The 24,745-nt window shown below is 44.1% G+C and overlaps 2 protein-coding genes across 4 annotated transcripts in view; both read right to left on the bottom strand.

Moving 5' to 3' along the window:
- Pcyt1a (phosphate cytidylyltransferase 1, choline, alpha) overlaps positions 1–12,664 on the bottom strand; it is a 41,588-nt gene extending 28,924 nt beyond the window's left edge. Inside the window, exon 1 of one of the 2 annotated variants that reach the window (XM_032900112.1) lies at positions 12,353–12,664. The gene's annotated coding sequence lies outside the window, so the exon portion shown is untranslated. Of the gene's footprint in view, positions 1–12,091; positions 12,331–12,352 lie in introns of those variants that run through there. The other variant, XM_032900113.1, reaches the window with a different exon arrangement.
- A 1,986-nt stretch (positions 12,665–14,650) lies between these two features.
- On the bottom strand, positions 14,651–23,160 carry Tctex1d2 (Tctex1 domain containing 2). 2 transcript variants are annotated; one of them, XM_032900110.1, is made up of 5 exons: positions 22,953–23,160; positions 19,727–19,860; positions 17,271–17,340; positions 15,699–15,762; positions 14,651–14,907 (listed from the first exon to the last, which is right to left on the bottom strand). In XM_032900110.1, the coding sequence occupies exons 1-5, from the start codon at positions 23,072–23,074 to the stop codon at positions 14,860–14,862; spliced, it is 438 nt and encodes a 145-aa protein (XP_032756001.1). In that variant the 5' UTR covers positions 23,075–23,160; the 3' UTR covers positions 14,651–14,859. The 2 variants fall into 2 exon arrangements, with proteins under 2 accessions (XP_032756001.1, XP_032756002.1); XM_032900111.1 differs by lacking the exons at positions 14,651–14,907; positions 17,271–17,340 and having other exon boundaries at positions 15,701–15,762.
- Positions 23,161–24,745: the final 1,585 nt, after the last annotated feature.

The following is a 24,745-nucleotide window of genomic DNA, read 5'->3' as shown; positions in this document are numbered from 1 at the left end:
AATGGTGTATCTGGGCTCTTTGTGAGAACTCTCTGCCTGACCTCCTACCTAGGTTCCTTTGAAATCTGGATGGGTGCTACCGTGACCCCATAACCCTTGCATTCTGCAGACTCAGCCCAAAGACACCAGAGTACAAGCTGTGCCTAGATCCATGTGATTCATGCCAAGTGCGCGGTCACTCTGAAACAGGGAAATGACTCTAAGGCACCTCCTCCCCAAGGCACTTGCTGCAATAATTCTGTTCTGCCAGTCCTCTGGGCCTGCGATGGAGGGACAGCCTGCTTTCTGAGTTACACTGTTAGTGTTTTCCAGTTGTCCCAGTGCTAAGCATCACTCTCTAGCACACAGCTCCTTGGATTCGTCCTTCCATCATTTTTCTTTGTTCCTTCTCTAGCTGTATATTTTCCAAGTCTTGCTTCCTTTGCTCCTTAGCCTCACTGTAAATCTGGGTAAAATAATTAATGATTTCTGTTTCTCAGCCTGGATACTTACTTGTTTTAAAATCCCTTCCACCAGGGGCTGGACAGATAATTTGGTGGTTGTGTCTTATTTATTGTTCCTCTTTGTTTGTTTTTTTTTTTTAGAAATGGGGCTTCTCTGTGGAGCCCTGGCAATCCTAAACTTCACTCTGTAGACCAGGCTGGCCCCCAACTCAGAGATCTGCCTGCCTCTGCCTCCTGAGTGCTGGGACTAAAGACATATGCTACCACCACCCAGCATCTTAGTTCTATCTAATGTTCTATTGCTGGGAAGAGACATCATGATCAAGGCAACTCTTATAAAAGAAAGCAATTCACTTGGGGCTTGCTCACAGTTTTCCAGGGTGAGTTCACAATCATCATGAAGGAGTGGGTTGGCACTGTGCTGAGCAATAGCTGAAAGCTTTACGTACTGATCCACAGGCTTAGAGCAGAGAAAGAGACAAACTGGGCCTCGCCCACATGGGCTTTTGAAACCTCAAAGCCCAATAATACACCTCCGTCAACAAGGCCACACCTTCTAATCCTTTCCAAACAGTTTTACTGAGGACTAAATATTTAAACATACAAACCTGTGGACTATTCTCACTCAAACCATCACAGTGGTTAAGCCACTGGATGTTCTTCTGGGAGACCTGGGTTCAGTTCCCAGCGCCCACATGGTGGCTCACAATCATAACTCGAGTTTAAGTGATAATGATAACCTCTTCTGGCCTCTTTCAGGTACTGTATATGCAAGGTGCACAGGTATACATGCAGGCAAAGCACCCATACCCATAAAACAAAATAAAATAATTAAAAAGTCTCTTCTGTAGTCTCAACTACTTGGGAGAAAGAGTAGGAAAATTGAAAAGTCAAGGCCAGCCTCAGCCACAAAATGACCAGACCAGAGTTGATAACTAGTAAGACAGTGTCTCAAAAGTAAAAAGAGGGGATACAGCTCAATAATAAGAGTGTTTGCGGGGTTGGGGATTTAGCTCAGTGGTAGAGCGCTTGCTTAGGAAGTGCAAGGCCCTGGGTTCGGTCCCCAGCTCCGGAAAAAAAAAAAAAAGAAAAAAGAAAAAAAGAGTGTTTTCAGAACATGACAGGACTCAAACGGGATACAGAAGATAGCCAGACAGACAAACAGACAGAATCCCTTTTACCAAATAAATTAATCTTTTATTTGTTTTTTTTTTTTTTGAGAGTTTCTCTACTTAGCCTTGGCAGAACTCACTCTGTAGACCAACCTGGCTTTGAACTCACAGAGATCCACCTGCTCTGCTTCCCAAGTGCTGAAATTAAAGGCACACATCACTGTACTCAGCTAGTCTGTCATTCTTAATTTTAGATTAGTCAAAAGGTGATGAACCCAATCTGGTAACTTCTTTGCCAGTGTGACAAGAGTGGCCTTTCATCCAATTTCCAACAGAAAATCATTCCTGGGCCAGACACACAGAGAGGGGGGAGGAGGGGAGAGGGGAGGAAAAGAGAGGAGAGACAAGGAGGGGAAGAAGGGAAGAAGAGGGGAAAGGGAGAGAGAAAGAGAAAGGGGTGGCAGGGAGGGGAGGAAAAGAGGAAGAGGAGGAGAGGGAGAAAGGGGGAGAGGGAGAGAGAATGCACTTTAAAAACATTTCTTTTTTGATATAGGGATACACTGAGATAGCTCTCAGGTGAAATATCCTGTAGTAATGATCCCAACTTGCAGTGGGGGATACTAAGGGACCCAAGCAATGCATAAAACAAAGAAAATTTCTTACTTTTTTGCAGATTAGTGAAGGTAGACTACGAGGTTTTTTGTTTTTTGTTTTTTGGTTTATTTGGGGTTTTTTTACGGTTTATTTATTTATTTTATGTATGTGAGTACACTGTGGCTGTCTTCAGACACACCAGAAGAGGGCATCGAATCCCACTACAGATGGTTGTGAGCCATCATGTGGTTGCTGGGAATTGAACTCATGACCTCTGTAAGGGCAGTCAGTGCTCTTAACAGCTGAGCCATCTCTCTAAGAAGCTAATCCTAGTGTCCTTTGAAGTGGCTGCTACACTAGGCAGTTCAGGGACAGTATATAAACATGGCTGATCCCTATGCAGGGGCCAAGTCTGAGGTCTATATCAGCAAGCTCACTCCTTCATTCATACCAATTTTCTGTATTAGTCCATTTTGCCTTACTATAACGAAATACCTGAGCCCATTTCCGTAGAAAGATGCTAGTCTCACAGTTGGAGGTCAAAGGCCAGTCTAAAGCCCTTTTCTCTTGTTAAGATTTATTTACAGCCACATGGTGGTGGTGGTGGCACACACCACACCTTTAATCTTTGCATTTGTGAGACAGAGGCAGGGGAATCTCTGAGTTCAAGGCTAGCCTGGTCTACAGAGTGAGTTTTAGGACAGTCAGGGCTGCACAGAGGAACCCTGTCTCCAAAAACAAAGAACACTGTTACTAATGCTGAGCATTTATGCAACACCTGCCTGCCAAAGACACTTTAAAATTATTAAAACTCAGTGTTCACAACCTTTTGACCTATACACACATATAACCCTCCCCCCTTTTTTTGAGATAAGGTTTATCTGTGTTACAGAGCCCTGGCTATCCTGGACTCAATTTGTAGACCAGGCTGGCCTGGAACTTACATAGATCTGCTTCTGCCTCCCAAGTGCTAGGGTTAAAGAGGTACAATACTATTCCCAACTCTATCGACATCCGTAATCCAAGTATCCAGGAGGCAGAGGCTGGTAGATCTCTGTGAGTTAAAGACCAACTTAGTCTACACAGTGAATTCCATGATAGCTAGGGCTACCTAGAAAGATCTTATCCAACAAACAAACAAATAAATATGTGAAAGAAAAAATAAAATTCAATCAGTTGATATCAGAAAACACTATTAGACAATTTATTAATGCAATCCTCAATGTTGGGGGAGTGGACCTTTTCAGAAACGGTTCTTTTGGAGCAACTCCCATCTGTGTGGTCAGCAGTTGAGTTCACAGGTCAACAGTGGCAGCTCAATCCACTGTCAAACAATTCACAGATAGATCAGCAGTCCAGTTTGGTAGAGTAAGGATAGCAAACAGGAATCAGCAGCAGTGGCACTACGTAGCAGAGACAGCCAGGCTTCAGCCTTGGCACAACAGGACCAGGCTCAGCAGGAGGGACCAGGGCCAACAGGACCACCAAGAAAAGTTATCTGCCATGCACCTCAGCAAAGATCAGTGAAGACTCAAAATCAGGTGTTGCACAGTTATCTCTATAAACAAGCCAAGCTCAGCCTCTGTCACTGTTAGAGTCCTATTTATACCCTCTAAACATCATGTGTCCTCCACGGGTCTTGCCTCACCCCAGGCCTTGCCTCACCACGGATCTTGTCTCAGCTGACATCACTCTGCCAATTACACTGAGTCTGCAGCACACCACCAGAAGTTTTTTGGTGCATTTTCTCTCTATAGAGTTCCAAGAAATGGAGCTCAACTATGCAATGTAAAGTGGACCAATACATGCATGTTATTTGTGAAGATTCATCACGTCCTTTCACGGGCTTGCTTTAGCAGAACATCTCTCCTGTACCTACTTCAGTGAAACATTCCTTCACGAATCTGCCTTAGCCTTTCACCTGTGCCCACTTCAATGAAACACTCCTTCACGTGTTTGCCCCAGCAACACACCATCCAACAGAACGGACTCTCCACAGAATCCTTAATCTTCCACTTCAATGTGTTTGGACAGGGCAGAGCTTACTCTCTGAAGGGCCAGGCAACAAAAAGTAGATTACTTACTGGAAGGTTCCAGACACATTAGTTTTGTAAGACAGGGTCTCTATGTAGCTCTGGCTATCTTAGTACTCACTCTGTACATCAGGTTGGCCTAGAACTCAGAGTTTGGTCTGCCTCTGCCTCCCAAGTGCTAGAATGAAAGGTGCCTACCACCACCTCTCAACTGAGACACAGGAGTTTCTTTTAATAATTTTTTTAAGATGTATTTATTTTATTTATATGAGTACACTGTAGCTGTTTTCAGACACACCAGAAGAGGGCATCGAATCCCATTAGAGATGGTTGTGAGCCATCATGTGGTTGCTGAAAATTGAACTCAGGACCTCTGGAAGAGCAGTCAGTGCTCTTAACCACTGAGCCATCTCTACAGCTTGAGACATAGGTTTAATGTGATATAATAAACTCTTCTCAGGAATTACCTGCCAAGGGACTAGGCACTTCAGGAGCAACACAAAGCATTTCAGAATAGATTTCACTAGAGATACTACTGCAGTACAGTAGTACAAAGAAAAGTCAGATGTCCATGGAGAAACAACTCTTCCCAGAACAGACTCACAACCATTATCTGTGGTGATACAGAAATGCCAACTGACCTTTACATCTAAGACAGTATAGACTTACTCCTTTTAAAGTTAATTTTAGTCATAATTCTAAAAAGGTTCATGCTGTTCTTTGTTCTAATCTGTTGAGAAAATTTAATCTGAATGTGGTAAGGTGAGTTCCTTACCACAACTTCACATACTCAATAGATTAAAAAAGTAACTTCTGCTTCTGCTGCTGCTGCTGCTGCTGCTGCTCCTTCTTCTCCTCCTCCTCCTTCTCTCTCTCTTTTTTTTTTTTTTTCCATCTCACAAGGCTAGTAGACCCCAACAGATGTGCTGGCAAGTAAATAGAAGCAGGTGAAGAGAGAACCTTCCTTTTTCCAATGTCCTTATGAAGGTCTCCAGCAGAAGGTGTGGCCTGGATTAAAGGTGTGTAACACCATGTCTGGATCTGGGACTTGTTTTATCCCAGGCTGACCTTGACCTCAGAGACCTCCTTGCCTTAGTCTCCTGGATTCATAGCCACTATGCCTCAAGATCTCCATGCCAAGATCCAGGTAAGAAACTTTTGTCTCCCAGCTTCAAGATCAGGATCAAAGGTGAGCCTTCCAATTCTGGATGGTAGTTCATTCCAGATAGAGTCAAGTTGACAACCAGGAATAGCCATTACAGGATCTCACACTGGCCTGGAACTCACTACGTTGCCCAGGTTAGTCTTCAAAGTCACAGCAATCCTCCTGCCTCAGCCTTTCACATATAGAGGTTATAGGTGCTACCACATCTGTCAAAAAGCTGGGTTTAATGATTTTAATAGATAAGGTACTACTGAAAATGTTGATCAGGATAAATGGATATCCTCATATAACAATGTGATATATCATGAGAGTCTTCCTTCCCAAAAAGTACCCTAATATTCCTTGGGTAAAATACAATAAAAGAGTTTTTTCAGCCAGTCTTGGTGGTGCACATCATTAATCCTAGCACTCAGAAGGCAGAGGCAAGTTCAAGGCCAGCCTAGTCTAAAAAGCCAGTTCCAGGATAGCCATGGCTGTTACACAGAAAAATCTGTCTTGAAAAAACAAAATAAATAAATAGATATATAAAATATAGAATATATTTGGAATTCTTAATGAGTATGTTCAAACAGATGTACATCTTTTTCTATTGTGCTAACAAACACTCCACATTCCTACATGGCAGCCCTAAAGATTATGTTAAGACAGTGGTTACAATAATCACGGCAAATGGAGTATTTCTGTGTGTCAGGACGTCAGAAGCCCCTATTCATATTAGATAAATGTAACCATCCTCACCACCCTAAGCAACAGCGCTGGCCTCATCCTCACCTTGTGCATGAGGAGACTGAAGCTCAGTGAGGTTAGATGACTTCACTGAGCTCGCCCACCTAACACAAGGAAAAAGCAGGATTTTCCTTTCTGGGCTCCACACAACGTTTTATTTCTAAAATGCATAGGTGTCCAGTACATAAGATAACTGAATGCCCTCAAAAGGATCTGGACTCAGGAGCTCTGTCTCTACAGTCTGTGCTCTCAATCAGAGCACCATATCACTTTTGTACCGTCCAGTGTCAGGCAGGATTTAACCTCACTTTTCAGAAACACTAGCCTCCCCTCCCACAAGTACTCAGGATCCCAATTAAACTAAAATTTAATTCTAGGTCCTCCCAGCTCCTTAGCTCTAGGAGGCCGGGAGTTTCTTCCTATGATTAAGAAAGGCTGCAATAAATATATCTAATTCCAGAGTCATGGCAAAGATCAAATAAGAATTAGACTATGAATCCTGACTATACTGGATATCTGTTGTTTGTCTTTCCAAGTATTTGATCTCCCTAGCCTTAAAAAGACTTCTTATATTTGGAAGTCCATTTCCTCCATGTGCCTTCTCCCTCGTCCTAGCAACTGATCTCAAGTGGCAAACCTAAACCAATCAGCCATCAAGCCCCCCAGCTACGAGTTGTTGGAAAGGTGGCAGTGGTATATGACCTAAGCCAGTCCACACGGGAGAAAATGGGACTGCAGAGATGAAAACACTCAGGCAAACGTTATCACTCCTCGTTTTATGGGTTTGACCCTGGGAGTGTGACTTTAAGAAACACTCTGGGACCTGTTTGGTGTCCATCTTATATAACTGGGAGGAAAGACTAGGAAGTCAGCATAGATAAAGAGGACTTGATGGGGAGAAGCCACCCAGAACTATTTATTATGACAACCAATACATTCCCCTTTTGTCTAAGTCAGCTAATAGTGATTTGTTCTTTACCACTTGCAAAAAATAAAAATATGACTCATAAGTCATAATGCTGTATATAGTAATGACCACTAGTACTCAGGGAATATCCAGTTCTTAGTTCATTCAACAGGGAAGAGTCAGGAAGGAAATAAGTTGCATACAACATAGAACTCTCTCCTTAGATCCATGAAGGCAAACATTTCTTTTCTCCTTCTTGGTGCTTTATCCTTCAGAAAAAATTTCCCAAACAGCAGTAACAAGCAATGATACAGGGGACAACAGTGACCTATGCCTTCCCTGCCTGTCACCTTCTCAGTCACACATTCTAAACGTGGACATCAATGCCACCTCCTCCCACCCAGTCTACTAGCTGCAGTAGTGTCTCCCAAGTGCTCTCAAGACTCACAGTGCAGTATCTGTGCCTGCTGTCTATCTCTATTCAGAAGCACAAGACTTGGCAGCGCTTCTGCTGGCCCACCTCCCAGTACACACTGACAGCCTTGTTCTTCACTGTTCAGTACATGCCTTCTTGGACACACGGACTCAGCTAGAGATGTACAAATGTGTATGAGGGGGTGGGGCAGCAGAGAGGAGATATTAAGGAAGAACCTTCTTCCTCAAGTGTTTTTATCTTTATTTAATTTTTAAAGTTTTTTAAGTTTTAGAAGTTTTTTTTTTAACATTGTGTGTGCACATGCAAGTGTGTGAGCATGTGTATCAGTGTGCGTGTACCACTGCACATGTGAGGAGGTCAGAGGACAATTTGCTGGAGTTGGTTCTCTCCTTCTCTACTTCCAATGTGGGTTCCACAGATGGAACTCAGGTCATCGGGTTTCGTGACAACACCGTCATCTACTGAACTATTTTTGTCCACTGGACTTGTCTTACCAAGCACTCTTTCAAGATGAATGTCCTGAAGGAGACAAAACCTTAGTTCAGGCAAGCACATGGTTGTGTCTTCAAGATGAAAGGCTCCTAATAAGTATAGTTTGAGGGACTCTCACCCAACCCTTCAATTACACTTACTGCTATTAGACTTAGCAAGCACCTCAGGGCAAAAAGGGAAATGGTTCCAGAAGTGTGTGACAGCCTCATTAGTTCCAAACTGAAACTACACATTCCCTTCCAACCTCCAACAATTAGACTGATTACCAGAGGGAACTATCTGCAGAACATGAGAGATGGAGCTCCCCTCTGCAGTCTGTTCATGCTTCTGTAAACTTATTCTGTATGTGGAACCTTTACCTGTGTCCGCCATGCTGGACCTTAGTAAGTTTTGTGAATTCCAAGGAGTACACCCAACACTCTGGGCATCAATCATGTCATCTACTGTCACTCAGGCCTTTCTGCATCAGCATTACTGCTTCTGCAAAGTCTTTTGAAGTTTAAGGGAAGATGGGACGAACCCAAAATGAGGAAGAAGGTCTTTACTGTAAGAACTATAACTCTGGGGCTAGAGAGCTGGCTCAGTGATTAATGGCACTGAATGCTCTTCCAGAGGTCCTGAGTTCAATTCCCAGCAACCACATGGTGGCTCACAAACATCTGTATTGGGATCCGATGCCCTCTTCTGGTGTGTCTGAAGATAGCAACAATATATATATATATATATATATATATATATATATATATATATCTTGAAAGAAAGAGAAAGAAAGAAAGAGAGAGAAAGAGAGGAAAACATGATGGGTAGTGGTGGTGTACACTTTTAATCCCTGCACTCAGGAATTAAAAAGAAAAGAGAAAACATTTCTCTGAAAATAGACTTCATGAGGCTAATACCCCAAAAAAGAACCCTTTTCTGTGACCAAAAAGTAAGCAAGTAATCACATCCAAGGTAGCTCTCCAATCCAAACCAAACCCACTCCTTTCTTAAGAGTCATATACTCATTTCTCAAGTATGGAGCAAAACCCATGTCACTATTTTTAGCAGCCCTCATGTAAAGAGCGGTTTGTAAACAACTGTGAATGTGATATAACAGCCTTGCAGACCAGAAGGAGAGGGTTTCCCTAGTTCACTGGCACTCATCCTAGTTCAAACAAAGAAAGCCTCAAACTAACATGGTTTTCAACTTGTGGTTGTGACAGTTAACCAGAAGGGGGGGCTGGGGTGGGAGAATGCCCTGCTGTACACCTACCTAGAAACTGTATTTCAAACCACAACAATAATTCAATTACTTAGGAAATCTAAACCTAAAATAAGGGTAAGAAATGACCCCACTGGTAGTGTGACCTGCTCCAGTAAGTCGACAGGCAACACAAAGCTGACCTTTTTTTCTGTCCTTTTTTCAGGGAGGTCACAAGGGTAGCAGTTGGACTGGGCAGACTAGAATGTGAATGTGATGGGGATCATTGTGTGAAACTCCCAAAGAATAAATAAAAATATTATGTTGGAGAAGAAAAGAAATACTCCTTACCCTAATCAGAGTGAGCTCGTGTTAACATCAGGGGGAGCAGCCTGGAACTTCAGGATCAAAGGCTCCACCCAGAGAGACCATGTTCCTTATGAGGAGGTCCCCAGGAAAAACAAAGTCTGTGTTTATACAAAGAGAGATCATTCCCTTTCAATCAAGTCACCACAGTGGTTTTCACTAAGGCTGGCCTTGAACTCTCTATGCAGCCGAGGAACTTCTCTTTTTATAAACATACTTTTAGATCTATTTATTTATTATATGAGCACATTGTAGCTGTCTTTAGACACTCCAGAAGAGGGCATCGGATTTTATTACAGATGGTTGTGAGTCACCATGTGGTTGCTGGGATTTGAACTCAGGACCTCTGGAAGAGCAGTCAATGCTCTTAACCACTGAGCAATCTCTCCAGCCTGACATTGAACTTCTGATCCTCCTACCTCTACCACCCAGTTGCTGAATGTACAGGACTGTACCATCAGACCTAGCCATTTTGCTAGCTTGTTTCGAAGGAAATCTGCAAATCAGCCATCGTTTACAAACAAATTAAAAACAAAAACAAACAACGCATAAGTAAAAAGCAAAACGAACCAATTCTCTAGAGAAGTGAAGTTGAAACATATTCTCTCCAGTTCTTCCTGGTTATGTAGAATGTATGTCAAGTCTATATGTCAAGTCCATAAAAAGATGTAATTAGTAAGGCCAGAATATTCCTCCAAACCCGAAGTGATTTCCACTTAAGAATCTTTCTGAGTCTTCTTTCCCTACTGCAAAGTGCACAGTGAGAAGGGTGGCTAGGTAGGTAACCAGATTAATACAATGTGTGGTAAAGTTAAAATACAGCCCAGGCTAACCTAGGATTCACCATCCTCCTGCCTCAACTTCCCAAATGATAGGCTATACACAACCACGGCTGTTTTGAGACTGACTCTCCTGGCTGTTCTGAAACTTATGATGGGGAGGAGGCTGGCCTCAAACTCACAGGGATCCTCCTGTCTTTGCTCTCAAGTGCTGAGATTAAAGTGAGTTCCTACTGGGCCAGGGCCCAGCATCTTTTTTTTTTTTTTTTTTTTTTTTTTTACTTTACATAGTCTCTCTATGTAATCCTGGCTGTCCTGGTGCTCCATATGTAGATGAGGCTGGCCTTAACTCAGAAATCTCCCTATCTGTACCACCCAAGTGCTGGAATAAAAGACATTTGGTACCATACCTGGCCCAATGCCATCTTAATAGCAATTCTATTTACTTGTACACTCTCCAAACATAAAGATTGAATATGAAGATCCTATCTCTCCCTACTTCTATTTTATTCTTACCAAACTGTTTTGTGTGTTTTCAGTTCTGCTCTCAAACTTTTTTTTCCTATCCTCAAAGTTTCTCCTTCCTCAATGCCTATTCCTGGCAGTTTCTCCACTACAAACTCCTATATCCTCACTGCTTCTCTATCACCATCCCTGTCTCAATATAGCTTTAGGCTCTCCCAACAAAGGCTGTGTTTTAGTCCTCAATCCTAACTAGCCATCTCACTCATGTTCAAATAGCTTTCGCCAGTTGAGGCCATCTCTTGGAGCCTGTGCCCTGCACAGGTCCCAGTTCCTCATCTCCATACTTCCTTCCCTGCAGTTCCTTAATCATAGAATCATCACAGAAAGAAAAACTCAGAAATAATCCAATTCACGGCTTCTCAAACTAAAAAAAGCAACAACAGGAAAAAAAAAAAAAAGCTAGACTCCCAGTACTCTTGAGGCAGAGGGCATGGGATCTCTGTGAGTTCAAGGTCACCCTGGTCTAGATGGTTCCAGACCAGTGGAGGAACATCGTGAGATCCTGTACCAATGCCAAACAGATCTCTGAGTCCTGAGTCCAAAGCTAGCCTGGTCTAGAGAGTGAGTTTTCCAGGACAACCAGGGCTACATAGAGAAACCTTGATTGAAAACAAACAAACCCAAAAGCAAAAGCAAAGAAACAAAAACAAAACAACTTAGGCCCACCAAAATTTTAAGCCCAACTCAAAATACCTGTTCTCAGTCTCCTGGGTGTCTGAATTCTAGCTGTGTATCACCACACCCAGTTTTCAAACTTTATCTACATTTCACCGCATACCATGTAAGATGTAGGAAACTAACTTTACAACCTCACTGCAAACACACCTGAAACCCATTTCATAAATCCTTACTATGGGAACACAGTGGGAATTTCTACTCTGCACCAGTTGTCTAATTATTCAGTTGCCGTCCAACTAAACCATCTTCACAACCCAACAGTAAACTGGGACTCATAGTTGGGAGACACAATCCGAATCTGAACTTCCCACTTACTAATGAAGAAACTAACTCAGCGGTGAATTAAGTTTCTCACCCACGGAAGTTTGCCCGTAAAATTCAAACTCTTGCCCGGTAAGTCTCACACCAGTGCGGCTTCTACTGAAGACCTATGCCGGGTCACCCACTCACTCATTCACTCACACTTTGTACAAACACAACTTCAGAGCACCACCCCCAATTCCTGATCTTACATTCTTCTCCAAGTCAGCCCTCAAAGTCACTGCTTGTTGGTGAGCGCGCCCTCGCAGCCGCTGCTTCATGGTCCCTCGGGTCAATCCCCTCAGTCACTATCCATGATCAGTCATTCCCGGGGTAGTTACTGCTGCATACTTACTCGGTCATGGTCCCGTCGCAGCCTCTGCCTCGTGCTCTCCGAGGTCAGAGTCCCTCGCATTTACTGCTCCGGGGGTCGCAGACCCCTCACAAGCGGCCACCCTTGGGTCACAGTCCTCTGGGCTGTCATTGTACCTCAGTCACAGTAGCCTCCTGCTTCACACTTCCCTAGCTGTCACTGACCCACTCTTCAGTCACAGCCCCCTGACCGTCCCAGCCAGCCTTTGTCCTCGCAAGCGTCCGCTACCCCGGGTTTCATTACCTCAACTCCTCTAAGCTCCGGTCCCCTCGGATTCCTTCCCCGCGCCGCGTCACCGACTAGCGAAGTCAAATAGGTTGCGGGGAGACGCCCGGGAAACATCTGACCGGACTGCGGACCGGAAGTCCCGCCTACCGCCCTCCCTCTTGTCAATTCCACCTCCGCATTCCTGAAAACCACAACCTGACAGAGTAGTTCCGCTTCCAGCAGGGCCGGCCGTGTGGAGTGACGGAGCTGAAGCACTGGCGCGGGGTCAGCCGCCCCGGAATTCCGGATGTGTAGCACCTCCTGCGGCCCCGGCGCGCGCTCGGCCTGTGGTCTCCCTGCGTTCCCTGCGCCGGTCGCCCCTCGCACTCTCCACAGGGCTGGCTCCTAAGTCCGACTTCACCGAAGCGTTCGAGCCCGCTAGCCACGTCAGGAGAACTCGGGTCTGAGATCACCCTCTTTCTTCCAGTTATTTTGACCTAGGTTGACTCACCAGAAAATGATCCCTAGAAATCGACCGGGGAAGTAGTCGAGCAGGAGTAGAGACCAGGGCACAAATGCACCGGCGAGGGTGTGGTCTAAAGAACGAACTTCCTACGGTGAACTGTCGAGGGGGGGTGGACTTTGTTTTGTGGAGGTTTTTTTTCCCCCCACTTTTAAGATTTTATTTATGGGGGTTGGGGATTTAGCTCAGTGGTAGAGCACATGCCTAGCAAGCACAAGGCCCTGGGTTCGGTCCCCAGCTCCGAAAAAAAAAAGAAAAAAAAAAAGATTTTATTTATGTGTGTCCACGGATGCCATAAACAGGGTGACATATCTTGTAGCTGGAGTTAACGCGCCTTTGTGAATACCTGGGTGCTGGGACTTGAACTCTAGTCTTAATTGAACAGTAAGTGTTCTTACCTCTTAACCGAGGAACTCTCTCTCCAGCCTTTTTGAGGGGTGGTGGTGATAGTCGCGGTAGCTTTTTGAGGGGAATTAAAAATAACTATTAAACATGGCCTTTTCTGTTGCCCATACTGGCCTGGAACTTACTATTTGTCCCATGCTGGCTTTGAATTTGCAGTGGTCCTCCTGCCTCAGCCTCCAGAATTCGGTCTTTAGCCACCACACCCTGTGCAGTTTTGTAGCTGTGAGGCAAGTGGGTACGTAACTTTATAGGAGAAAGGTGGATATGGAGGGGGACTTTAATGTATTTGTTTGCATTTTTCACTTGAAGATAACTGAGAGGAAAGAGAATGGGTAAACTTGTACATCTGCTGAGGTGCTTCCAAGGAAAAAAATGATTAGAATCTAACGCACTTTTAAGTTCAAATAGGTATTTGGACATGGCAGATAAAATAGTCCCAAAAAGGACTTCATAGCTGGAAGAGACACGAAAGGCATCTCTGGGGAAGATGGGCATCACAAAGATAGTAGTTTAGCCAACATAGAAACCTAGGAATCTTTTTGTGGTGGTGGTTTTTTGTTTTTGTTTTTGTTTTTCTAAACAGGGTGTCTCTATAGACTAGGCTAGCCTCTAATTCACAGAGATCCACCTGCTTCTGCCTCTTGGGTGCTGGGGTTAAAGGCATGCGCCACTCACTGCCTTGCTGAAATCCCTGAAGACTAAGGCTCCACTTTCACGTACACTTGAAGTTCCTCAGACCCAAAGGAATACCTTTAGGCTAATGAGCTGTGGAAGCCATAGGCTAGCCAGTAGCTATCCTATGAGCAACGACAGGCAGGAAGAAACAGAAGTAACAATACTAAGAACATAATACACAACTTCATCTTTGAGGTTTTATAATGGTGCAAAATTTGAAATTAGCCCCTCGATAAGGAAAGGTCAAAATTCAAATATAACTTACTGGTATAAACGCAGCTATTATGAAAGTCCTAAAAACTGTAACAGTGGGGCTGGAGAGATGGCTCAGTGGTTAAGAGCACTGACTGCTCTTCCAGAGGTCCTGAGTTCAAATCCCAGCAACCACATGGTGGCTCACAACCATCTGTAAAGAGATCTGATGCCCTCTTCTGTTGTGTCTGAACAGCTACAGTGTACTTATATATAATAAATAAATAAATCTTTAAAAAAAAAAAACTGTAACAGCATAAACACTATTCATGACATAAGGGGTGAAGACACAATTTATTTTATATATGATTTTTTTTACATCTTATAAGGAACAATAAATAAAAAATATATCCAAGTATCTAGTCATCTGAAATATGAAAATGAATTTTCCCCTCCTTTTTCTCTACTTTTTCCAAATGTAGAAAGGACACAGATAGGAAAATAAAATCAAACCATTTAAACATATAAAACTTAACAGATTTTAGGTACCAAAGTGCCAGCTTTTTTATTTGGTCAGGAAATCTAACAATATAAAAAAGTTAAGGTTTGGGGTTGGGGATTTAGCTCAGTGGTAGAGCGCTTGCCTAGCAAGCGCAAGGTCCTGGGTTCCGTCGCCAGCTCCGAAAAAAAGAATAAAGAAAAAAAAAAAGTTAAGGTTTCCTCGAAGTCACAGTCACTTTCCAAAGATTCAGTAGTAGAAACAGCCAAACGCTGCCACAACACAGAATAAGCTGTCCTAGAATACAAAGACAGAGAACAGACCCATGACGTTAGCGCTGATGAGAAAGGAGGTCAGGCTGGCAAATGAAATTGACACTGCTAGATCCTTGTCAATTTTCTTGTTTCCCTTTGGTTTTTGGAGAATATAGCAATGTAACACAAAAGGTTTCAAACTTGAAATGTCTTCCTGCCTCAGCCTCCAAGTGTAGGGAAGGCATTCTCAACTTTTCCTTTGCTTGGTTAGTTGGTTTTGTTTTTCTAGGCAGGGGTTCTCTATGTAGCCCTGGCTGTCCTGGAACTCACCCAGTAGAGCAAGCTGGCCTTGAACTCCGAGATCCACCTGCCTTTACCTCCTGAGTGCTGAAATCAAAGGAATGCACCCCTATACCTGACTAAGGATCATTTATAACACTGTGAGCATGTACACAACTATGTTATTAGAAGCCACTTTATCATTTTCCTGCTTTAAGTAGAAATGTCTATGAATTCTGTTTGTAGTTTTTCACAAATAAAACAGTAAAATTTAAAATAAAACCACCTATGCTGGGTGGTGGTGGCACATGGCTTCCATCCCAGCACTAGGGAGTCAGAGACAGGTGGATTGCTGATTTCAAGGCCAGCATGGTGTATAGTTCCAGGATAGCCAGGGTTATTCAGAGAAACATTGTTCCCACCCCCCAAAAAAGCACACATTATCCATAAGTCTAAGAGATGTGTCTCAAAAATACCACAATATCCTCAAATTTTAGTAGTTTGATGTACAATGGCCTTATGTCTCTAGGAGGTAGAAAGGAGTTTCCCACTTACGTTCATGAAAACATCATGAGTGTAGTTGTCTGTGTCTGCATCCCAGAAACAGCGAGCAGCCATGCTAAAATGCCAATGAAGAATGGTCAGCAGTCTACATCTCTATTCACCTGCCCAAGTGAGTCCATTTTCTACATTCTGACAGGCCCTTGCTTCCAAACCTTTTCATGGTACTTGGAAAGAATTCTGTTTGTAAAGCAGCGTGTGCTGGAAAAACAGGAAGTATGTGAGTCATGGGTGACTGTTTGCAACTAGAGGTGAGGGCCCAGGGCCTCTAGCTACCTCAGCACCCCAGCCAGCTCTCTGAAATCGGTAGGGCTCAACATCTTCCAGTCTCTGGTTCTTGGAGTGGAACTCCACTGTATGTTACTTCAGACACTTGCATGTGTCTTTCAGAGGACTCAGGTCTTGAATAATAGGAAAAGACATCTTACGAAGGACCCAACAGAATACTTCATCCAGCCTAGTAATTTGTAAAAACCTATGTAAGAAAGGGGCAACTCTGAGCTAGAACTCAGTCCTCTAACTGATTAGGAGCTCAGACCAGTAAAATAAACATTTTTGAGGCTGGAGAAGGTTGCTACTGAGACCTGGGCTATAGAGAGACCCTGCTCCAGAAATAAGCAAAAGCCAGGTAAAGTCCTGAAAGCCTGTAATCCCAGCACCTGGGAATGGGAGGCAGGAGATCCAGAGGTCAGGGTCACCCTGCCACATAAATGTACTTGAGGCCACCCTAAGCTACAGTGAGACCCTGTCTCAGGAAAAAAAGTAGAATTTGAAAATACCTTTATAGGCATGTTTTTGTGCACTGTATAAAGATTATCCAACACTGATTTTTCCATCCTGCTTCCTGGTTTCACTCTGACACAGTATTGTAGTCATTATGGTGATACTTCTCCTGCTTCAGATTTGTGTAAACATTGCTCCCCATTTGTTCTCTGACTTGTCAATAAGCTGATCAGCCAGTGGCTCAGCAGAATAGAGAATAAGGTAGAACTTCTACCATTCAGGGGACAGAAGGGAGCCTAGTAAGAGGGTATTTACCATAAGGAAGGTCTCAGAGATAACATAAAGGAATACATATGAAGCCTGGAGTGCCAGACCAATACTAAACTGTAAATATCACGGGATTTTGGTTAGGGGATAGCCAGATTAGTTAGATGTTTAGAATAGATCAATGACTTGTAAAGTTTGTTTAAATAAGTCTAATACTTTAGTGTCATTTGAAACCTAGCTGGGGATAAAAAGAAATACTGCCACTTTAAAAATACACTGCAAGCCAAATACTGTGGCTTGTCAGGAGGTCAGAGTCGGGCCCTGCTGACAAGGTGCTGCTAAACAATGCTGGCATCCAAGCCCAGAGCATGTAAGAGTGTCGTGACTGAGAGATGACTCTAAGACTTAAGCCTTGGAACCCACCCAGCCTTACAATTCAGCTGCAGAACCTCTTCAGTTTACAGTTGCATCTGTTAAACCATCCTCATTTTTGCAAAGACATATGCTTACTGAATTATCTATCCACACAATGAGTAACTCCCAAGAACACAAAGACAAGAAAAATCAACAACTCACAATACTCCTTCACCCCTCTGTTCTCCAATCACCACTTGCACCACCATTTTATACCGGTCATATCCCAATTCTAGAAAGGAAAAGAAGGTTATCTATTATCTATGTTCAAGTACATAGTAAAATTACTCAGTGAACACACATCCTTCCACAGGAGACATAAGCACTCAGTCCACAAGTACTTGAGGAATATGATGGTGGGGTTAGGGCTCTGAGACCTGGAGATAAACCCTAACTATAAAGTCACCCTGCAGTAAAACCCAAAGCCTAACTTTCCTTTTTTTTTTTTTTTTTTCTTTTTTTTTGAGACTGGGGACGAACCCAGGGCCTTTAAGAATGGGCAAAGCGCCTATCACTGAGCTAAATCCCAACCCCTAACTTTCCCTTTAAATTTCTCCAGTCTGTTTGAGGCTAGCCTGGGCAGCGGACAATCTATCCTGGGGGGAAAATAAAGAAAAAATAAATTTATAGATATTAAACATGAGTGGCAAGTAACAGCCTGGGTGGATGATATTAAGAATCCAGACACTAGGGGTTGGGATTTAGCTCAGTGGTAGGCGCTTGCCTAGGAAGCGCAAGGCCCTGGGTTCGGGTTCCCAGCTCCAAAAAAAAAAAAAAAAAAAAAGAATCAGACACAGGCTGGAGAGATGGCTTAGTGGTTAAGAGCACTGACTGCTCTTCCAGAGGTCCTGAGTTCAAATCCCAGCAAACACATGGTGGCTCACAACCATCTGTAATGGGATCTCATGTCCTCTTCTGGTGTGTCTGAAGACAGTGACAGTGTACTTATATATAATAAACAAATCTTTAAAAAAAAAAAAAAAAAGAATCCAGACACACTTTTAATCCCAGCACTCAGGAGGCAGAGGAAGGCAGAAATCTGAGTTCAGGGCCAGCCTGGTCTACAGAGTGAGTTCCAGGACACCAAAGGCTGCAGAGAGAAACCCTGTCTCAAACAACAACAACAACAACAACAACAACCCAAACAAGCAGCGAGCTTCTCTCTCTGTTATTTGTAGTTGCACTTGACTCTGTGAGGCCCTAGAGCACGCACTCATTTCAGCTGGCTTAGCACTAGTTTTCTTCATAGTAGCACAGATATTAAAAATGTGCCTAATGTCATTTTTTGTAATGAATTTAATCCCCTGAAAGAAATGTCAATATTCATTAACTGTGTCAATTTATCCTGGTAATCTGGTGCTTATTACCATGAATGACATGTGTACCTTCTTAAACTGCTGTTGCTAATAATGCCGTGTTTTCCATTGAGTGCAGACTACAGAAGAAATGTAACTTTATATTTATAGTGTGAGCCTTACCATAATAAAGATACTGTGAATATCTCTCATTTTCATGTATTAGATGAAAATGGAACACTATTTTGAGCAAACACTATTTGAACAAATCCTCCACTCTTACAGAGTGGCCTAGAAGGAATAAAAATTGTGTCGTATTACCAAATAAATTGAAAAGAAAGAAAAAATGAAAAGGAGCAGAGCTGGATGTGTGACTGTGACTGTGCTGGAACATTTGTGTGGCATACAGGAGGCCTGGAGCTCCATCCCTGACACTCAGAAGGGGATGGCACAGATTAAAAAAAAAACTTCTGGGGTTGGGGATTTAGGCTCAGTGGTAGAGCTTGCCTAGGAAGCGCAAGGCCCTGGGTTCGGTCCCCAGCTCTGAAAAAAAGAAAAAAAAAAAAAAAAAAAAACTTGATAGGGACAACATTAAAATAGCATTTTGAGTAGGCCTTGTGGCACACACCTTTAATCCCATCACTCAGGAAGCAGAGACAGGTGGATCTCTCTGAATTCCAGGCCAGCCTGGTCTACAGAGCAAGCCTTAGGCCACCAGAGCTATACAATCAGACAAAAGTCCAAAATGTATTATGTAGAGGTTGAGTTTGGCAAGAATGGAGGGTTGAGGAAGAAAAGCAGTTAAGGACACAGCAAGAGGTGGGCTAGGACAGCCTGGGAAGGTACTGAACTGACTGAACAATCAGAAGGTTGGAGAGAAAAACAGTTGATAATTTGGAGGGAAAGAAGGCCTTTCTGAATGCCTGGGTTTGATGGACAGCGGCTCTCTATGCGTTAGTGCAAATCTTTACTCTTTCCCACCATCTGCAAAATCCCACCTAAGTAAAAGTCACCAAATAATTATAGAATTCTAGACACTGAAGAAGAATAATGTCTTTTTAAAAATACATAGTTCATATCCTGGGTTTAAAGATGGGGCAGGGTGGTATATGCCTTTAATCCCAGCACTCAAGAGGCAGAGGCAAGAGGATTTTTGAGTTTGAGGCCAGTCTGGTCTACAGAGTGAGTTCCAGGACAGCCAGTGCTGCACAGAGAAACTGTCTCAAACAAACAAACTAAGAAACAAAAAGGGGGTGGGCAAGAACAAATGGGTAGAGCTGGGTGTTTGAAGGGAACAGTATTTCTACTTACAGCCCATGTTACCTTTTAGCTTATCTTTAATCATTTCTGATAGACGTTTTGTGAGTTGAGGCATTTCTTCTGGAGAATATTCAGCACCTGTCAGTTCTTCCTTGAGCACAGTATGGATGCAGTCTTTAACCACAGAGGGTCTAAACCTAAGGCCAAGAATATCTAAAGGTCAGCTCAGAGCCCTGACTTGCCTTCACACTTCATCCTTGCTGATCAGTAGCCTTAGCGGTTTGTGTTTTATCTTGCATTTTCATTATAAAGGTAATATAAACAAGCAAACAACTCATGACCCACATCTACACCTATAGCCTTCATGAACGTCAGACCGAAACACATTCCAAGTCTAATAGGCAGCCCAATGAACATCCTGGGATGACGTAGCTCAGCTGGTGAAGCATTTGCCTGATAGACTGAGGCGCTGGGCTCTATCATCAGTGCCCCACATAAAATTAGACATCCTCATTCAGCTTGTGTCTTCATAGAGTCTCTCAGCTCAGTTTTCCAGGGCCTCAAGCTAAACACCTGGGAATCAGTTTGGTTGGTGAGTAAATTCTATATGTTCTACCTTCAAAATAATCATTCTTACCAATAATCTAAAGTTTAATCATTCTTACGAAGCTACTATGCCCACTACTCCCAGTCTACGTTACAGTCTATATTGCCTGAGTCCCTGTGCTTGCTTGTTTGTTTTTTTAAGATTTACTTCTATTTCATGTGTATAAGTGTTTTATCCATAGGTATGTACAGAGCCCTTGGAACTACATATAGGGTGGTTGTAAGCTATCATGTAGATGCTGAAGGGTAGGAGTGATGGGACAGGCAGGGTTCTCTGCAAGAGTAGTAAACCAGGTTTGCCTTGAACTCAAATCCACCTGCCTCTGCCTCCCAAGTGCTGGGATTAAAGGCATTCACCACCACTGTCTGGCTTTCATTAGATTTCTAAGTCTGAGCTGTAGGCCTCAGTGTTAAGAGTGGTTCCTGAGACTCCAATGAAGGAGTCAGGGCAAGGACTGAAGGAGCTGAAGGGGTTTGCAACACCATAGGAAGAACAACAGTATCAACCAACCAACCCCCACAAGAGCACCTAGGGACTAAGCCACCAACCAAAGAGTACACATGGGGGACCCATGGCTCAGCCGCATACGTAGCAGAGGATGGCCTTATCTGGTATCAATGGAAGGAGAGGCCCTTGGTCCTGTGGAGGGTCCATGACCCAGTGAGGGGAATGCTAGGGTGCTGAGGCAGGAATGGGTAGGCAGGTGGGGGAGCACCCTCAGAGGCAGGGGGAGGGAATGGGAACGGGGATAACATTTGGAATGTCAATAGAGAGTGGCTTGTAAGGAAGCTCCAGTCTTGGATCCAGTCTCCAGCATGCACGTACGCATAGGAATGGCTTAAACCTGTAACCAATCCTAGCTTGGGTGGTAGGCAACAGGAGCAGAATGCAAGCTTGTCTTCTCTGTACTGGAAGTTCGAAACCAATCTGAGGTACATATAATCTTGTCTCAATTTGATCTGTTCAAAATGTGGCCTTATTAAAATACTGTATCTAAGGGTCTGGGAGTGTAGCTCAGAGGTAAAGAATTTGCCTGCATGCCTGAGAGTCTGAAATCTTAGCACTGACCCAGCCCAATATTATTATTTACTTCTCCCTTAAGCTTTTGAACATTTATTTTGTGTCATGGCATGTGTGTGGGCTTGAGTCTTCCCTTTCACTACCTAGGTCTTCAGGATTGAACCCTGGCCATCAGATTTGAAAACAAGTGCCTTACCAGCTGAGCCATCTTGCTTACCGGTCTGCTTACGATTTTCCCTTTTCTTATTTCTGTGTGTGTATGTCCATGTGTATGTGTATGTAACCCCTGCTGCCCTTGCAGTTACAAATGTGAGTGCCACGCGGGTGTTGGGAAGCAGTGCTGGGTACTCTGCAGGAACAGCAAATCTCTCCAGCCCTGCTTATGCTCCTTCAGTCTTTCCTAAGATGCTAGGCCTCTCTTCAGATGAGTCGCATATGAGCTCATAGGCACCTTTGTTGCCGACATCATTCTTCACTGTTTACAAGAGAAATATAGCTCAATCCCATTCTATACACTTAGGACATTTACTGAGGTAACAGTACATTTTCCTACATTCATGGAGAAACTGCTTCATGGACATATAGTCAAAGCTCCCCTCCCTTGGTTTTTTAAGGATTACTTATTTTATGTTTATGGGTGTTTTGTTTGCATGTATGAGTAAGTGCCACATGCAACCTCTGCCCACCGAAGACAGCATCTGATCTTCATGTGGGTGCTGGGAACTGAACCCCAGTCCTCTGGAGGAGTAGCCAGTGCTCTTAACCACTGAGATGAATCTCCAGCCCTCCACCATGATTTTGAGACAGGGTATCTCATTGGGATTTGCAGATGAGGCCAGGTTGGCTAGCCAGGGAGTCCTAGAGTCTTCTTTCTCCATTCCTGGGATCAAATTTCCATCACTGGGATCACAGTGACTTTTTAAAAGGGTGCAGGAACTAAACTCATGCTTCCCAAACGCCCCAGCCCCACTCCCCTCACAACAGACTGAGCTATGTGTATTGCCACTCACCAACCATGTACACCCCTTTGGGGACTGGGGGTGGGGGGCGGATCCTCTCTTGAGCCCAGTGAGATGGCTTAGCTGGTAAAAGGTCCTTGCATCCAAGCCTGAACCTGAGTTCAACCTCCAGGATCCATATAGTTTAAGAACAGAACAGAACCAATTCCCAAAAGTTGTCCCCTGATCATAAGTAGCACTTGTGCACCCAAACACTCAACCACACGCACCCTGTTTTTTTCTTTATAAGATGAAGTTAGTGATGTATCTATCCTACAGTCTAAACTGACCGGCCTCCATTAGCCAACCACCTACTGAGGTAGCAATCGACCCTATCTGGGAAGGGCTTTGTAAAGACATAAGTCGGGTGCCAGCAGTAAGCGTATCCTGACACGGGTATGCACACAGTAACCCTAGGAGGACTCCTTGCAAGCTGCTTGTCTCCAGCTTTTATTTTTCCTGTCCGGCGTGCGCACCCCCTAAAGTCTCCGAGAAGTCAACCACTTCCACAGCGCCAGTCTATGTTCCCGGGAAGACCTGCTAGGCAAACTGCAAGGTTCGGTGGTGGAGAAATCGCCACGTCCGAACGCCAAAACCCGCCCAATCCCTCGCCCGGCCCGACCCCTCTCCCCACATCGCCCTCTGTGCCCAGTCCGCTACGCGCCTTTGCTGGAAAATGGGCCTCAGAATATAGGTGTTCTCAGGCTCCCCTGAGGTCTTGTCGGCCTCGGACTGGCCCTCGGGGGCGCCAGCCGTTAAGGACTGGCCTCGGACGGACACAGCCATATCTCTGCGTCTGGATCCAGCAAGTCTCAAGAGAAAGGGCCGGCCGATTGCACCGATGGAAGATCCAGAAGCGCGTCGCTAGGGCAACGGGCCGCTCACGTGACGTGTCCGTAGCCGCTGCGCCTGCGCACTGGCTGCATGCCTAGAGCCCACTGGGAAATGAGTAGCAAACAGAGACCAGGACCTTTTAAGAGAAGTTAGACCATTGGTCCCCTGCTCAGAGCTAGTGAGTGCTCAGAGCCAGTGAGAGGTAGACCAAACCTGGTCTAACTTCTTTTTGTTTCCTTTCCTATTTTTTGATGTAGGGTGCACGTAGCTCAGACTGGCCTCAAATTCCTGCCTCCATCTCCCCGGGTTTGGGATAACAGAACTATCCACGCCAAGTTTTATGGGTGCTGGAACTAGACCTCTGCTGCACCGGTACTACATCTGCACACGATCCCTTCTGCTTTGGGACAACCTGTGACTTAAAAAATAGGAGACAAGGGTTGGGGATTTAGCTCAGTGGTAGAAGGCCCTGGGTTCGGTCCCCAGCTCCGAAAAAAAGAGAAAGAAAAAAAAAATAGGAGACACGGACTGGAGAGATGGCTCAGCAGTTAAGAGCACAGACTTCTCTTCCAGAGGTCCGGTTCAATTCTTAGCCACCACATGGTGGCTCACTACCATCTGTAATGGAATCCTATGCCCTCTTCTGGAGTGTCTGAAAACAGCTACAGTGTACTCATAACATTTAAAAAAAAAAAAAAAAAAAAAAAAAAAGTAGGAGACAAGTAGAACCTATATATTTTGTTTTGTTTTGTTTCGTTTGGAGACAGGATTTCTCTACATAGTCTTGGCTGTCTTGGAACTCACTCTGTAGACCATACTGGTTTCAAACGCTCAGATATCCACTTGCCTCCGACTCCTAAATGCTCTAATTAAAGGTGTTGGCCACCAAGCCCAGCACACGTTTTTGTTTTCTTGTTTTTATTTTAAATTTTTGTCATACAATATATTCTTACCGCACTTTCCAACCCCACCCCTTTATGAGGTTCAAGGAAACTCTCTAAACTCAGTGACAGCCCAAATATCCAGATATGAACTCAAACTGGACTACAGTATTTCTAGCTGTGAGATAAAAGCTAGCATTACTCAGGAAATTGTGAGGCAGTTGCTTCCCTACCTCTGGTAGAAGGGATATAAGTCTACCCAGGCATCTCAAAATGCATCCTGGTTGCTGGGCTCCCTGGAAGATACCCAGGCCACATCCAGTCTCCTGGCTATGCTCTAAGTCTACTCCTTTCCCTCTCTACTCTGGACTATTTAGATGCCTCTGGCATATTTAGATAGCCTCTTGGTTAGGGGTAGCAGCCTGTGTCCATTTTCTACCCTTCAGTGCCGGGACCTGTCTGACTTGAACCTGCAGATCTTGTGCAACAGTGGCTGGGAGTCCACGTGTGTTTCAGTCCTGTTTCGTGGAAGACGCTGCTTCGTTGGAGCCACCCATCACCTCTGGCTCCTAGTCTTTCTACTTCCTCTGTGGAATGGATCCCTGAGCCCTGAGGGGAGAAGTTGTGAGTCTCTGTTTTAGTTTCCAACTACTACAAGAAGAAGCTTTGAGTGGACTGAGACAGGCTGACTCCATGACAGGCTTCAAACTGGCAGGTCAGGATACTAGGCCTAGGTCTGTGT

The sequence above is a fragment of the Rattus rattus genome, chromosome 4 (assembly GCF_011064425.1).
Source record: "Rattus rattus isolate New Zealand chromosome 4, Rrattus_CSIRO_v1, whole genome shotgun sequence".
Taxonomy (NCBI): Eukaryota; Metazoa; Chordata; class Mammalia; order Rodentia; family Muridae; genus Rattus; species Rattus rattus.
Note: the sequence above shows the minus strand (reverse complement) of the source record. Positions and strands in the feature narration are given on the sequence as shown.